Raw genomic sequence first — 16,295 nt, 5'->3', positions numbered from 1 at the left:
TCATCTAAGGGCACTAATCCCACTTATGAAGGCTCTGTCTTCATGACCTAAACACTTCCCAAAGGCCCCACCTCCTAATACCATCACAATGGGGATTAGGATTTCAACCTGAATTCTGTGGGGACACAAACATTCAGTCCATAGCAAGAAGAGACTGACTATAACCCTAGTATGAAACCTGCTCAAATTTCAGGCCAGGTGAGAGACTCAATGTTTATGGTTGTCTGTGGCTTGCTTTTTCATTTTCTTAATTGAATCTTTATAACAAAGATCATTGTTATTATTAAGACCTTTATTCATAGGTGCTTGCATTTTGTTGACTTTTTTTGAAAAAAAAATCAAGTTGTAATGTTTTATTACAAATTAAAAATGAGGTGCTTAAAAACCTCAACTTGGCTAGGGGCACCGGGGTGGCTCAGTTGGTTAAGCATCCAACTCTTGATTTTGGCTCAGGTGGTGAGATCAAGCCCCGTTTCTGGCTCCGCACTGGGCACGGAGCCTGCTTGGGATTCTCTCTCTCCCTCTCCCTTTGCCTCTCCCCCACCACCCCAGACTTGCTCTCTATCTCTTTCTCTCCCAAAATAAAAATAAAAACAAAAATTTCAACTTGGCTAGATATGAAACAATTTTAAAACATTTAAAGGTATATAGAGAAAAACCAGACTTCTTGAAAAACCCACTTGGTAGTACCAAAAAGAGACATCTTCAAGTAAAAATAAAAAACAGATGCTGCATAGATAATGCCACTAGTTCTAGCTGTCTGGTCAATGGTAGAAAAACAAGCACTTAAGGTCTTCAACTCCAATCTTTCGTTCGCCTCTTACTGCTGGAATGTCATAATTTCACCCATCCCCCCACCTCTACCNCCCACCCTCCCGCCCTTCTGGCAACCACCAATTTGTTCTCTGTATTTAAGAGTCTGTTTCTGTTTTTTCTCTGTTTGTTTTGTTTCTTAGATTCCACATAAGAGTGAAATCATGGTATTTGTCTTCCTCTTTCTGACTTATTTCACTTAGAATTATACCCTCTAGGTCCATCCATGTTGCAAATGGCAAGATCTCATTCTTTTTTATGGCCGAGTAATATTCCGTTGTGTCTGTATATACCACATCTTCTGTATCCATTCATCCATCAATAGACACTTGGGTCCTTCCATAATTTGGCTATTGTAAGCAGTGCTGCAGTAAACACAGAGGTGTTTTCAAATTAGTGTTTTGTTTTCTTTGGGTAAATTCCCAGTAGTGTAATTACTGGATCTTGTGGTATTTCTATTTTTAATTTTTTGAGAAATTTCCATAGTTTTCCACAGTGACTGCACCCATTTACATTCCCACCAACAGTGCACAAGGGTTCCTTTTCTCCACATCCTTGCCAATTCTTGTTATTTCTTGTCTTTGATTCTAGCCATTCGGACAGGTGTGAGGTAATATCTCATTGTGGTTTCGATTTGTATTTCCCTGATGATGAGTGATGTTGAGCATCTTTTCATGTGTCTGTCGGCCATCTGCATGTCTTCTTTCGAGAAATGTCTGTTCATATTTTATTCTCCTGCCCATTTTTTAATTGGATTATTTGTTTTTTGGGTGTTGAGTTGAATAAGTTCTTTATATATTTTGGATACTATCAGATATGTCATTTGCAAATATCTTCCCCCATTCTGTAGGTTGCCTTGTCATTTTGTTGCTGGTTTCCTTTGCTGTGCAAAAACCTTTTATTTTGGGATAGTCTGGATAGTTTTTTTGAGATCACTCCTTGTGCGCTGACTGAAGTGCATGATGGTACAGGTGGTTAGCCTGTGTTTGCTCAGCCCCGCCCTGCTCGGCCATGAAGTCTCCCCTGAATTCTCAGCTGCTTTTGTCCCTTTGCCATCATGGCTTAGGTTTTCCAGGCATTTGCATCAATAATAGAAGTTGCAGGGTTGAAGTGGCTGCTGACCTTGGGTCTCACCTCCTTGATTTTCCTTCTTCTCTTCACTGCTGTCCTCTCCAGGCTGTCTTTGGTGAGGAGGACCCATCCCCTGATACAGATTCTCTCACTGGTCTACCTGCTTCTGCGTCCTGCTTGCCAACCCCCTCCATCGCTTCTGCACAGGAGGGTGGGCATGGTGTGACGGGATCCTGCAGGGTCTCCACCCACATGCAGGTGGGGACTGTCGGCTGCGCCAGGCCCAGTGTTGTGGGGCCTGACCTTCAGGGGCACTCTCTGACCCCTCATTCCTTTCCCTCCTCTCACTAGTCTGGAATTCCCCTGGTAACTGCATGGAGGCCTAGCCCTAGACGTGGCAGCATTCACAGTGGTTCTGTTCTGCTGCAGTTAGTAAAACTGCCTTGCACTGAACTCCTCCAGGGCCTATAACGCCTACTGCCTCTGCACACTTTCTCCTCCAACAACATCAAACTCTTCCATCTCTCCATCTCCTATACCGAAAAGTCCCTTCTTGGGGTTACCTTTTATGGCAGTCTGCTATCCAAATACATCTTTCTTCGTGTCCTTGCTGCTGATGAAACCATGTCTGTTCTGCACAAGGACCATCTGACTGGTCCCTAAACCTCTGTTGCCATGACCTTCTTGTCCCCACCAGCAGGTGCCACTGCTCCCTGCACCCCGGCAGGTGGTGTGGGCAGGGGCATTGCGGTGTGGGCAGGGGCATCGTGGAGGCCCCTGCTGGGACTCTGCCCCACTGCTCAGGATTGTGGTCACTCTGACCAGGGCCAGCTACGACACCTGTGGCTCCTCCTGGGGTGTGAGCGTCACTGGCCAGCACCCAGTGGGGCTGCTCAAGGCTCTCAGGGCTCCAGTCAGTTCCTGCTACAGAGTGAACTCTAATAACATCTTTTGATGAAAAGTTTTAATTTTTTTAAACAGCTTTATTAGAGATATAATAACATATACCAACTACACGTTTCAAGTCTACGATTTGATGTTTCAACATATGTGTATCCCTTAAAACCATCTCCACAAGACCATGAGCATATCCATCACCCCCGAAAGTTTCCTCCTGCCCTTGGTAATCATCCCCTTCACCTTTCTCCCACCGCACCCCAGGCAAAAACTGATGCTCTCTGTCACTATGTTAGTTTGTATTTTCTAGAATTTTAGATAAATGGAACCATACAGTGTGTACTCTTTTTGGGTCTGACTTGTTCCACTCAGCGTAATTATTTTAGGACGCATCCGGGTTGTTACGTGCATTAACCGTTCAGTCCATTGGGTGGGTACACCACAATTTGCTTATCCACTCACCTGCTGATGGACATTTGGGTGGCTTCTGGTTTTGGGCTATGACACATAGAGCTGCTTATAAACATTCACGTACACGTGTTTGTACGGAGATATGCTCTCAGTGCTCCTGTGTAAATATCAAGGAGTGGAACGCCTGGATCGTACGGTAGCTGTATGTTTAACTTTTCAAAAAAACTGCCAAAGGGGTACCTGGCTGGCTTAGTTGGATGAGTGTGCAATTCTTAATCTCAGGGTTGTGAGTTTGGGTGTAGACATTACTTAAATAAATAAAAAACTTAAAAAAAAAAAAGCTGCCAAAATGGTTGTACCATTGTACTTTACCACCAGCAGTATGAGTTCCAGCTGTTCTGAGTCTCTGCCAACACTTGGTATGGTTATTCTTTTCAACTTCAGGCATTCTGATGCATGTAGTGGTAGCTCACTGTGGTTGTGACTTGCGTTTCCCTGAGGACGAAGGAGGCTTGAGCATCTTACTTTCCATTTATCTTCCCTGGTGAGCGGTCTTTTCTTTTCAAACCCTTACCCATTTTGAAAACTGGGTTGTTTATTGCCTTGTTTTTGAGTTTGCGTTTTGAGAGTTCATCACATGTTCTGGATACAAGCCATTCATGAGATCGGTGATTTACAATTATTTTCTCCCAGGCCACTGCTTGTCTTTTTATTCTTTTACCAGTGTCATCTACAGAAGAAATGTTTAATTTTTTTTTTTTTAAGATTTTATTTATTTATTCGACAGAGATAGAGACAGCCAGCGAGAGAGGGAACACAAGCAGGGGGAGTGGGAGAGGAAGAAGCAGGCTCATAGTGGAAGAGCCTGATGTGGGGCTCGATCCCATAACGCCGGGATCACGCCCTGAGCCGAAGGCAGACGCTTAACCGCTGTGCCACCCAGGTGCCCCAGAAATGTTTAATTTTGATGAAGTCCAACTTATCAATTTTTTCTTGTATGGATTGTGCTTTTGATGTTGCAGCTAGAAACTCTTTGCCAATCCCAAGGTCATGAGACTTCCTCCTGTGTTTTCTTCTAGAGGTTTTACGATGTTCGATTTTACAGGTAGACATAGGACCCATTTCAAGGTAATTTTTGTGTATGGTGTGAGAATAAGAAGTTTTTAACTTTGATGAAGCCCAATATGAATTTTTCCTTTTATATTTAGTGCTTTCCATGTCCTAAGAAATCTTTGCCTTCCCCAAGGTGGCTAAAATATTTTCCCATGTTTTCTTCAAAAAGGATAATGTTTTTAGCCTTTACATTTAGACCTACAATCCATCTCAAATTAATTCTTATATATGGTGAAAAGTGCGGTGGAGGTTCATTTCCCCCTTACTTGTTAGTCTAGCATTCCAGCATCATTTGTTGAAAATACTTTCTTTTCCCCACTGACTTGCTTTGATGCCCATCAATGGTATTTTTTACAAGTCAAACTGCAATTAAAAATCTACTCTGAACAATCCCCTCTCACTCTCTCTCTCTCTCTCTCTTTTTTTTTTTTTTTTTTGACTCATCAATTCACAAAACACTTTCTGAGACCCCAGGGTATACAGGCAGTGTGCTCGGAACAAGGGATACATGGGTGAGTAAGACGTGCCCCTGCCCTCAGGACAGTTACGTCCAAGAGAAGAAGTCATACAAACAAATAAGTATGGAGGGTGGAGAAAACACTGTGATAGAGATTCTGTTCTGTATGGGGGTGGACAGAGGAGGGAGATTGGCTCCTTCGGGGCATACCAGGGAAACTATCTCAGGGAAGGAGATATCTGAGCTGGTCTTAAAGGAAATGTAAGGGAATGAGGGAACTTTAAGAGGCATACATGGGAGGTAGGGAGGCAAGGGGAGCACTCTGAGCAGAGGGAACAGCACAGGCAAGGGAACAGGCTGTGAAGCAGCCTGGAAAATCCAGGGACTTGTAAATAGTTGCTGAATATATTGGTCTGGTGCTCAGTCTGGACTGGGGTTCCGGTAACTTTCTTCTCCCGACGACAGGGTAAATAAATCCGAGGCATTCAACATGTACCCTCAGCTGGTGGGGGGTCTTTAACTTGGCTATTTTAGAGGTGGCTCTCTGTCCAGAGAGTCTCTATCTTTCTACGCTAGGACAGCTGTCGTCACCTCCATAGTAAAAGGAAACTCACTTGCTACAGCTTTTGGCCCAGCTCTAGGTGGAAGAACAGGAACTTACCACTTCATTGATGGCTTTGATTAGGAAAAGACCATCCTTATAAAAATAAAACAGTCTAGCAATACCTGAAACAGAGAACATAAGACAGACAAATGAGTCAAAGAAGACCTGGAATTTTATATCTGACTTTCTGAATTATCATCTTGCGCTCAGGGATTCTTGGATTCTTAAGTCTCCTCCTGGCCTCTCCACGGCCCCTGCTGACTCAGTCTCCCTGGCTTCCTCCATCCCTGACTTGACATGTTCAGGCTGTTCTCCCTCGTGGGTCCTCTCTGCCTACTGTGGCCCATCCTCTTGTCCTGGAAGCCTCTGTAAGACACTCCTAACTTGCCCCGACACCCATAATCCAGAAAGGCAAAGGGCCCACTGTGGGTGAAGGTCTAACTCAACCCAATAAACATCCATGGGATATCTGCTCCATGACCACAAATGTGCCAGGGACAACCAAGGCAGGCTCTGCCTTTACGTGCATTACGCTGAGGGTCACAGACGTGAAACCAAGTAGATGTAACGCAGCGTGCTAAATGCAGTCCTGTCTTCAGACCAGACTCCTCTTGAGTATCAGCATGGCCCCTCTAGCTGCCTCAAGGCTGCGCATGCTCAAACTCATAGAAAACTTTCGAAAATAATACCAAGAGTTCCCATATATCCCTCACCTCACTTCCGCAATGATAGCATCTTACATAACCATAGTATGATTTTTCCTTTCACTTTAACGACCCGTGCCTTGGTTCAGACCTTCATAATTTCTCTCTTTGATGAAAGCAACAGTTCTTCTTAGTCTGACTCCCTCCCTCCCTCCTTTTTTCCTTCCTTCCTTCCTTCTTTCCTTCCTTCCTTCTTTCCTTCCTTCCTTCCTTCCTTCCTTCCTTCCTTCCTTTCCCACCAGAAGACAGGTTTCTTTGGGGATAGTACAGAATTGCATCCCTGGACAAGCAAACTACTACACAACCACATCTCTGCCTCTCATTTTGACTTCCTCCTACCATGGTGTCCTTCCTAAAATGCCAATCTGGTCAGGTCACTCTCCTGCAGAAACACTGTCCTCCACGACACGGTCTACAATTCTGTGTACCATCGTCCCCACGAAGGCCTGGTTCATTCTCAGGCTGAGGGAAAGAAACAATCCCTGGTTTATATGAGCAGTAGGATTTCTGAGTGCCCAAAGGATGTGAACTCTGGGTCCACGTTGGCAGGTTGGCATCCTGCCTGTGCCACTCACCGTCTATATTACCTCAAGTAAGTTCTTTAACCTCAATGTCTCAGTTGCTTCTTCTGAAAAATAGGAATAAGAAATCATACTTACCTCCTAGGGCTGCTGTGAGGCTTAAATGGGCCAACCTATGTGCAATGTAGACTAGTGCTTGGCACACCCTCCTGTTCTGTGGATGTTAGTTAATACTACATGACCAGGGAGAAGTCTCCAGGTCTGGCCCTACCCATACCTGGAAAGGAGATTAAATTGAACAGTCTACAGATAACTATAAATTCAGCTAAAAAAAAGAGGAAAACATGTACCCATTTCATCCACAGGAGCAATAAGTATTTCATTCCCCAAATCTGTGGCCCAGATGGAAGTGACATCAACCTTAAGTTTCTCCCAAATATATATTCGTTTAGCACTGTACAGATTATAGATGGAGAATCCTTTGGCTCCTCCAATAAAGACGTAGTCTTGGGAAATCGCCATACAATTTGGCATTTTGTTGAGCTGGGAAAACAAAAACAAAGAAAAAAGGAATGATTTTCAGCTGCCACCAGCTACAAGAATATGAGCTGATTTTTCAAAGAGGCATGTGGGCCCTTCCTAGATTTAATATCACTCGCAAACAGTGCTCATCTACATATCGCCCAAACATCAAGAAAGTCATAGCATTTTACTTCTAGGAGAAAGGAGCCAGAGAACACACGTAAGTTGAGAATAAGTACACATTTACAATGCTAACCATGACCACAGGCCCTGTGATGAGTGGACAAGCGGTCCCATTCCCTGTACCTTTTTCATCTAGAATGCTGTGGAAAGAGCTACAGCTGAGACACTGGCAGATTCTCAACCACCAAGCAAGAGAGTGATTAATACATTCAGAAATATTTTTAAATAACAATAGAATATAAAAGACTTTCTGTATAATCTTCAACTAATCAGAACACCCATTTCTCTCGGGCAATTATTAGATCCATTTAATCAACAACAGCACACCTAATAATCTTTCAAAAATGCACCTGTCTTAATGAGTGAAGGTTCCCTGTAGGAGTTCCTTCTCTGGATCAGGTATATTCATTTATTAACACTCAACTGGGAAACAGGGACTCCTGGTCAGCTGCTCCATACCTTGCTTTCTACAAGTGGAAGGTAAGTGGTGGGCTGGGTCTGGCTGAGTTCAACTTCCTTCAGTGCATGCCTCTCCTGGATAACTTCCCAACACCTGTCAAACAGAAGGTCCACCATCTTGTTGATCATGCGATAAGGTTGAGGCAAGGAATCCGGCTCTTGACCCAAATCTACGAAGACATAATCATCTTCATCATCCTTCGGCCAGTCCTTCTCTGTGGGGGACGGCACCTCCAGCAGCCCCTTTCTCATAAAACTGGAGAGCCTCTTCTGGACTTGACTTCCTCTGGGGACTGACATCACAGAAGCTGGCACTGGGAACGTCTAGGACACTCGGAAAAGCTGATAAAGGAAGCAAGCGAAGGTACTTTGAGAAGAAAAAGAAGTTACCAGAAGACAGCACATCATCCTTTCTACCACAAAAACCCATGGGAACTGTTTATTCTAGAAACTGACACTCTCCTTCTTCATCACAGGATTGTTACCACATCACTAGAGTATGCTCTTCTTACATAAGATACCAGCAGAAATGGGTATTAACGAAGCGCATCCTCCAGGCTAGCTCAAGACGCTGTGTGGCCATCTTGTTGCCTTTCTCCTGCTCCTGCTCCTGCTCCTGCTCAGAGAGTGTCTGTCCTCGGTCCCAACTGGAATTCACCCTCTCTCCTACAACTTGGGTCTTCTCCTCCTTCTTCCATCTCTGCAAATGACTGCGCCCAGGCCAGCTGGGTAGGGTAGTGACTCCTTCCTTTCCCTCGCCTCCAACCAGATGCCGTTCAAGCACTTCTAATCCTTGCGGTCTCATTTCGTCCTTTCTCTCTAGGCCCACTGCTACCAACCAGGAGTTCCATAGACCAAGTGCCCAGGACCTATGAGATTTTTCCAGGGCCTACAGAAAAGTTTGAGACTAGGGGGGAAAAAAAGGACTAAAACAAAACAAAATCCCCACAAAATCAAAATAATTAAACATTCACAAAAATATTACAACTTATCTGCTCCAGGCTGTGTGTGTGCCTAATGTTTCAGTCCATAGAAAAGAACAAGTAATCTGAACTTCATAACACTCAAAACTATACAAACTATAAACAGGCTTTCAAAATTACAGTTAAATAAAGGCATTTAATGTCGCACATGAGGTCCATTTGAAGACACTTCACATGTAGCAGAGTGAGGTCTTGCACTGTCCGAGCGCCGGGGGGCCATGGCACGCTTGTAAAAACCTGCCGCCATCCTCTTTCCTGCCCTGTTAGAGGACATCTGTGATGTTCCGGTGCGTGACTAGGGGAGCTAGCTGAGTCTCAAGATGAGAGAAAAGAACCACCTGAAATTACAGGTAGGAACAGTAAGCTGAGCTCACACAGGGCCAGGAATAATGCCGGTTTCCACCCGGGAGAATGGAAAGCCTCATAATTCACAAACCCTGGGTGAAGTGCTCAGAAGGATCTTGCCAAGTAGTGGGAAAAATTAGCCCTAGAATAAATGTTGCTCTCATACTGCCAGTCAAATCTTAGAAGTGACAAGATCAAAAAATTGCTGAGTAACTTCACTGCATACCAGAACAAAGCTCAGGAATATTTGTAGGACTACAGAAATATCCAGCATCCAATGGAATAAATGTCTGGGATCCAATAAAAAAAAAAAAATGACCTGGCAGGCAGAGGCAAGAACACACGGCCATGATAAAGAGAAAAGTCAGTCAACTGAAGCTGACTCATCGTCAACACAGTTATTAGAATTAGCAGACAAAATAGTTATAAATGTATATCACATGTTCAAAAACCAAGAGGAAGTGTTAGCTAGAGATGTGGAAGAGACAAAGAAACCCAAACTGAACTTTCAGAGATGAAAACTACAATGTCTGAGATGAAGAATACATTCAATTAGATTCATCACAAGCTCTCAGAGCAAAACAAATTAGATGGACAGAAGATTAGTGAATTGGAAGGTACAGCAATAGAAACATTGAAACGAAGAGAGAGAAAAAATGAAGAAAGTGAGGTGTGGGAGAACTTGAAGCAGCCTAATGTAAGTGTGATCGAAATCCCCAAAGGACAGAAGAGGCCAAAAAAATCTGTAGAAATAGACAAAATATTCATAAATTTGATGAAAACTGTAAACTCACAGATCCAAGAAGAAAACAAGTCCTAAGCAAAGGAAACATGAAGAAATCTATACCACGGCACATTGTGAGCAAACCTAGTGATAAAGACAAAATGTGAAAAGCAGCCAGAGGAAAAAAAGACATGAATAAAGAAACAAAATAAAGGAGGCCAGCAGACTTCCTAAGGAAACCCCAGTGAAGAACAGTGGAGCAGTGCTCTAGAACACCCCCCCCCCAACAACAGCAGTGGACAGACAGATGCTTTTTTAAGTGCACATGAAACATTTATCAAGACAAATCATATTCTGAGCCATCAGCCAAGTCTTAATAAATTTAAAAGTACCCAAGTCATACAAAGTATGTTTTCTGGCCACACAGAATTATTTTAGAAATCAAAATCAGAAAGATATTTAAAAATACACAAAACCTCAAAAATAACACACTTCTTAATAACTTATGGATCACTACTACATATCTATGAGAATGAAATAAAAAAAGTACTGACAATACAATACAAAAATACTGAGGACACTGACGGTACTAATGAAGATTCAGACACTCACACATTGCTGCTGGGAATACAAAATGATACCACCACTCTGGAAAAGGATTTGCCAGTTTCTTACGAAGTTAAACATATATTTACTATATGACCCAGCAATTGTGCGCCTAGATATCTACTCTAGGACTAGGAAAACTTATATTCACACAAGTCTGTACACTAATGTCTGTAGCAGCTCTACTTACAATTGCCCCAAATCAAAAACAATCCAAATATTCCTCACCAGCTAAATGGATAAACCAGTTGTGGTACAGCCACGTCATGGAATACTACATGGTAATAAAAAGTAAAAAATTACTGATCCACTCCAAAACATGGGTGAATCTCAAAGGCATGATGCACAGTGAAAGAAACCAGTCTCAGAATTGGTGCGCAGTGATTCCCTTTATATGGCGTTCTAGAAAATACAAAACGAGTAATGGGGAACCCATCAGTAACTGCCAGGAGTACGGGTGGAGGGAGGATGTTATCTAAAAAGGATAGCATGAGGGAGTTTTGGGGGGGTGATGAAGCTGTTTTATCCAGATTGGAAAGGAAAATGTAAGACTGTCTTTACTCCCACATCTGATGAAATCTATCAAAAAAATCTAACAGTAATAAATGAGATTAGCAGGGATACAGGATACAAGTTCAATATTAAAAAAACCTACTGTATTGCTATATACTGGCAACAAAAACCAAAAATTGAAATAAAAAAATACTCTTTATAATAATGTCAAAAATATGAAATAGGGATAAATCTGACAAAGGATGTGTTAAGACCTGTACACTGGAAGCTGCAAATTATTGCTGAGAGAAATTAAAGAAGACCTAAATAAGTGGACAGAGATACCTTGCCTCGTGGTTGGAAGGCTCAATTTTGTTAAGATGTCAATGCTCCCCAAATTGATCTCTAAATTCAACACACTCCCTATGATAGTCCCAGCTGGACTTTTTTATTTTTTAAGGAAATTAAGAAGTTGATTTTATGACTCACATGGAAATGCAAAGTACCTAGAATAGCCAAAATAAATTAGAAAAAGGACAGAATTGGAAGGTTAATACTACCTATTTCAAGACTTATTATAAAGTCACAGTAATCAAGACAGGGTGGTACTGGCATCAAAATACACAAATAGATCAGTGAAACGGAATAAAGAGTCCAGAATTAGATTCACATATGTATGCACAGCTTATTTTTGACAAAGGTGCAAAGATAATTCAGTGGAAAATAAGTAATGCTGGAGAAATTCAATAGACACATGAAAAAGAAAATGACCTCTGGGGGCGCCTGGCTGGCTCAATCAGTAGAGCATGCAATTCTTGATCTTGGGGTTGTGAGTTCAAGCCCCAGGCTGGGTGTAGAGTTTATTTAAAAATAAAATCTTTTGGGGGCACCTGGGTGGCTCAGTCCTTAAGTCTCTGACTCTTGGTTTCTGCTCAGATCATGATCTTAGGGTCCTGAGAGGTAGCCCCAATCAGTGCAAGTGTGCTCGGGATCCTCTCCCTTGCCCGCCCCTCCCCGCCCTTGAGCACTCTCTCTCTCTCTCTCAAATAAATAAAAATAAATCTTTAAAAATAAATATTTTAAAAAATAATAAAAAATAAACACATGGTATGTGGGTCCCTATTTGTAGTTCTACCCCAGGACCTGCAAATGTTAAGGGCAGGGCTGACCAAGGGAATAAAGTTTACAAAAATAGGTGACCTCACTTTTTGATTGTAGGGGGTATATTTCGTAATATTACTGCTACGGAACGGGTGGGATTCCACGTCTTCAAGCCTCAAAGAACCAACGTTTTGTGGTGCAATTTCGTCGTAATCGATGTCGGCCTCCACTTTGTCCACATTAGCCCTTCCAGGATTTCCTCAGGTAGCAATCTAGTACTCAAAGATCCGAGCAGAAATTCTCTCACTTTGCCCAGCTCTCCATGCTGGAAATACATGCCACGCATTGGCTTATCTCTGCTCTAACCATTTCCTTCCCCAAATCTGGAGCTGGTGTTGCTCAAGGGAAACAGAGGTACAGAGGTGGGAACTGATTAGGCCCCAAAGTCCCCCAAACCTCAGGGGAATCTCCATTCAGGACGCCACACGGGATTCCTGAGTTCCCAGGATCTCCGGGAAGGCCGGAGGCTGGGGAGATAGCCCCCCTCCCCAGAGCTCCCCTCTAGGAGACCCTAGATGTCGAGGGGCGTCCGGGGACACGCGTGGAACCGCTGAACCCGAGCCCGGAAGCGGAGTTTTCGCTCACCTGGTCCGGGAGCGTGGCGTCGCCTTAGTAACCGCCACTTCCGGCGCCCACCGGAAGCCCGCGAAGTAGTTCTTCCGAAGGCGCGGCCGCCTCCAGCGGGGTGGGGAGATTCTACTTCTCCCGCGGGGACCTGGCGACACCCTTGAGGACTCGCGACTGAAGTCGGAGCGACACGTGGCCTCGGGCTAGGAGCCATGGACGCCTTCATCCGCTTCACCAACCAGACCCAGGGTCGGGACCGACTCCTCAGGTGAGTCAGGTGCCCGCGGCCTCCACCCCTTCCCTGTGCTGCGACTCGAGCTGGGTCCCGGGTCCTTCGGCTTCCGGAGGAGGGACTCGCCCAGTGGACCGCGGCAGGACAGGGTTCGGTTCCGGAGCCCTTCTCGCCGGCACTCTGCCGGACCGGGCCCTGCAGCCCCCCAGGCCCTGACCGTGATGGACCAGTCCACCAGCGCCCTCCTGACCTGGGGAAGACCGGGTCCTCTCCACTCGGCGTTCTTCCCGGGAGGTTTTTGTGTTTTGGCTTTTTTTTTTTTTTTTTTAAAGGATTTTGTGTTTTTTTAAAGTAATTTCTACACCCAAGATGGGGCTCGAACTGACAACCCCGAGAACAGGAGTCCACTACTCCACCGACTGAGCCAGCCAGGCGTCCCTGGGGATTTTTTTTTTTTTTTTTTTTTTTTTTTTTTTTTTTTTTTTGAGATGAACTTTGGGTTGGCATTTGTGGCCAGGGAAGCCAGCTACTTGGTTGTGGCTTCAAATACTCCATGAAATGCTTATGGAGAGACAGAAGTTGTATTTTTCTATTATTGCCCTGTCTACCTCATTGAGATTGTAGGGAAGGAAAAATTCTCCCTCTACCCTCAAGGTCTTTCAACTAGACTACTAATTAAATTTACACAGAACAGGTGGGGGGGGGGAAGGTGTGTGCACAGAGGTCCAGTGCTGAAATTAAGACCTAGAGAAATGACCCAGGCAGGCAGTTTTTCTACATTTTAGACAAACAGACAATACATTTGTGAGGAATTGACAGGATAAAGGAAACAGGTGTTTGGGAGATTTATTTAGGAGGGAATCCTAAACAGGATTTAGGGTGAGGTAGCAGGATTAGAAAAAAATAACAAGGTTTGTTTCTACAACTTTCTCTGTTTTAAAGCCCATATCTCTGGTGATAAGGATGTCTTTTTACTTCCTTAGTACAGGGAGGGTATTTTTCACATGGGAGATGTGTTTCCTACTTTCTGGGGGACAGAGGAGGGTCTGAGTGTCCGTGCACCGCTGTTTCTTAAGTAACTGTTATTTTGAATACTCAGTATGCCCAAATGGCACATTTTAGGGCGGCCTGCCCTTGGCCCCTACAATTCCCTTTTCCGAAACTTCCCTGGAAGTTTCTTACATTAAAAGTTGAGCTGACAGAGTGTTCCATCTTCTCGAACCAGTGTCTTAGTTCTGACAATAGGTCATTTTAGTTAAACTCATTTCAGGAGGTGGCGATGCAAGTGTGTTCTCAAAGTTAGGCCTATGGTTCAAATAATCAGGTAATAAATAAGGCATTTCTGTGGAAACAAATAAACAAAAAAACAATGATTCATGATTAGATCAAATTATAAACCAGTTTCTGAGTTCTGAATGTAGCCAGTCGAGGATTTCTAGCTGTCAGGTTTAAAGCATCTTTACATAAAGTGAGGGCAGGCGGTGGCAGTCTGACAGAGTGGCTTGGTTTGTAGTTTGAGTGTCTCTGGTGATCATTTTGAGTGGCTCATAGAGCACCAGGCATGAAGATTGTTCGTGTGTGAGCTGCTGTGATTTTTCTGAAGTTGACATCAGGTTATCCATATGCAGTTTGCAGGGCTTTAGGAAAAAGGGCAGTCTTAGTTACCAAATGATTTTAAGTCAAAAATATCAAAAATATTAGTTTGGAGAATTGTAACCAAGCATTGGAAGGAACTAGAGGAAATCAGGGTGTAGTCCAGTTTATAATGAATTGTATTTGAATCTAATATCCACAAAGGTGTGTTATTGAAACATAATTTTTTTTTGTATAATCACTCTCATTTTACCAAAGATAGCCAAATTAAGACTAATTTCTTTGCAAAATAAATCTAGTTTGGATAAACTTGGCCTGATAATTACATAAGTGGAGAAAAAAATAGTCATTAATCATATAGGCTTTTTAAAATCTGCTTTGCTGGAACTTTTTATAAGGAATCTCCATATTGAACTTTAAACTGCCTCTTGAGGCCAGAAGCCAAGCCACATACTTGCCATTAGACTTTACCTGTAATACTTAGAGATTAAGGTTAATTCCTCTCTTCTTGAGGGCCCCAAAATATCCTGAGGTTCTTAAACCTGTCAGGTAGTGACCTCCTTTACTCACCTGGTAAGACTGCTGGGAGCCCTGTAAGCAAGCTGTCAGGCTCTTTTTCCAAAGGGCTTTACTGGCTCCATAGATTCACCCTTAGAGCCTTAGAACTGTCTAGTCATATCTGAGTTAATGCCTGTCTCCCAAATGTGACATTCCAGTCAAAGCCTTGGTAATATAACCCATGTTTCCAATTGTGTCCTGTTACAAGGAGAACAAACTCTCACTGAACTTACCCAAATAAATATGTTGTCAAAAAATATAGAAGAATTCAATGGAAGTTTTTGAATTCTGGAGGGATCAGATAGGGAGAAAAAGAAATTGTTGTAAATCATTGCTTAAGAGAAGAACTTTTCTTAAATCTGGAAAAACTAAACATTAAAAATTATCAATGTTTCAAGCAAAAGTGTCACAATTATAATTATTCTCCTCAGTTCATTTAATCCCATGTTACTTATTCTTGATCTGCTTAAATTCTGTTCTTCCATTAGTTCCAGAAATTCTTTCCCAGTTCAGTTTTATGATCTTAAGGTTTTCAGAAACCTGTATTTGTCAAAGTTCCTTTTTATGAATGTCTCAAGATGAAACACATTTGCAGGAAGTTTTTGTAAAAGGATCTGAGTAAAGTACTAACTGTTTTAGAACGATGAAAAAGTTAAAAATGGCCATGGTTAAAGATCTGATTAAAGTTTGTCAGGGAGCAAGAATTCCTGTTCCCTCAAAGATCCTTCTAGCTAGACTAAGAATCAAATTGACCGGTGACTCAGTCGTTAAGTGTCTGCCTTCGGCTCAGGTCGTGATCCCAGGACCCTGGGATCGAGCCTTGCATCGGGCTCCCTCCTCAGTGGAAAGCCTGCTTCTCTCTCTCCCTCTCCCATTCCCCCCTCTCTCTGTCTCTCTGTCAAATAAATAAATAAAATCTTAAAAAAAAAAAAAAAAGAATCAAATTGACCTAAGACAGATTAAAAGGAGAAAATCAAGGGGCGCCTGGGTGGCACAGCGGTTAAGCGTCTGCCTTCGGCTCAGGGCGTGATCCCGGCGTTATGGGATCGAGCCCCACATCAGGCTCCTCTGCTATGAGCCTGCTTCTTCCTCTCCCACTCCCCCTGCTTGTGTTCCCTCTCTCGCTGGCTGTCTCTATCTCTGTCAAATAAATAAATAAAATCTTAAAAAAAAAAGGAGAAAATCAAATTTAACAGGTGTGCACAGGGTATCCACATAGACATGAAAATTCCAAAGACTGGCAGAATGAGGTGTGTGTTGGCCGGAGCGGGGGCGGGGG

General features: G+C 43.2%; 2 protein-coding genes across 6 annotated transcripts in view; one reads left to right on the top strand and one right to left on the bottom strand.

Moving 5' to 3' along the window:
- WDR93 (WD repeat domain 93) overlaps positions 1-12,739 on the bottom strand; it is a 45,071-nt gene extending 32,332 nt beyond the window's left edge. The window contains exons 1-5 of one of the 2 annotated variants that reach the window (XM_008687783.2): positions 12,652-12,739; positions 7,756-8,097; positions 6,942-7,134; positions 5,424-5,488; positions 3,471-3,922 (exon numbers count right to left, since the gene is read on the bottom strand). In XM_008687783.2, the coding sequence (XP_008686005.1) occupies positions 3,902-3,922; positions 5,424-5,488; positions 6,942-7,134; positions 7,756-8,055 (579 nt within the window). In that variant the 5' untranslated portion in view covers positions 8,056-8,097; positions 12,652-12,739 and the 3' untranslated portion in view covers positions 3,471-3,901. Of the gene's footprint in view, positions 1-3,470; positions 3,923-5,423; positions 5,489-6,941; positions 7,135-7,755; positions 8,098-12,651 lie in introns of those variants that run through there. The other variant, XM_008687779.2, reaches the window with a different exon arrangement.
- Positions 12,719-16,295, top strand: part of PEX11A (peroxisomal biogenesis factor 11 alpha) — an 11,431-nt gene continuing 7,854 nt past the window's right edge. For 3 of the 4 annotated variants that reach the window (XR_567718.2, XR_567717.2, XM_008687777.2), the window contains exon 1: positions 12,719-12,901. Coding sequence is in view for 1 of the 4 variants with exons in the window: in XM_008687777.2 (XP_008685999.1) it covers positions 12,846-12,901 (56 nt within the window). In the remaining 3 variants the exon portion in view is untranslated. The remainder of the gene's footprint in view (positions 12,902-16,295) is intronic. The other variant, XM_008687778.2, reaches the window with a different exon arrangement.

The sequence above is a fragment of the Ursus maritimus genome, unplaced genomic scaffold, assembly GCF_017311325.1.
Source record: "Ursus maritimus isolate PB19 unplaced genomic scaffold, ASM1731132v1 scaffold_27, whole genome shotgun sequence".
Classification (NCBI taxonomy): domain Eukaryota; kingdom Metazoa; phylum Chordata; class Mammalia; order Carnivora; family Ursidae; genus Ursus; species Ursus maritimus.
Note: the sequence above shows the minus strand (reverse complement) of the source record. Positions and strands in the feature narration are given on the sequence as shown.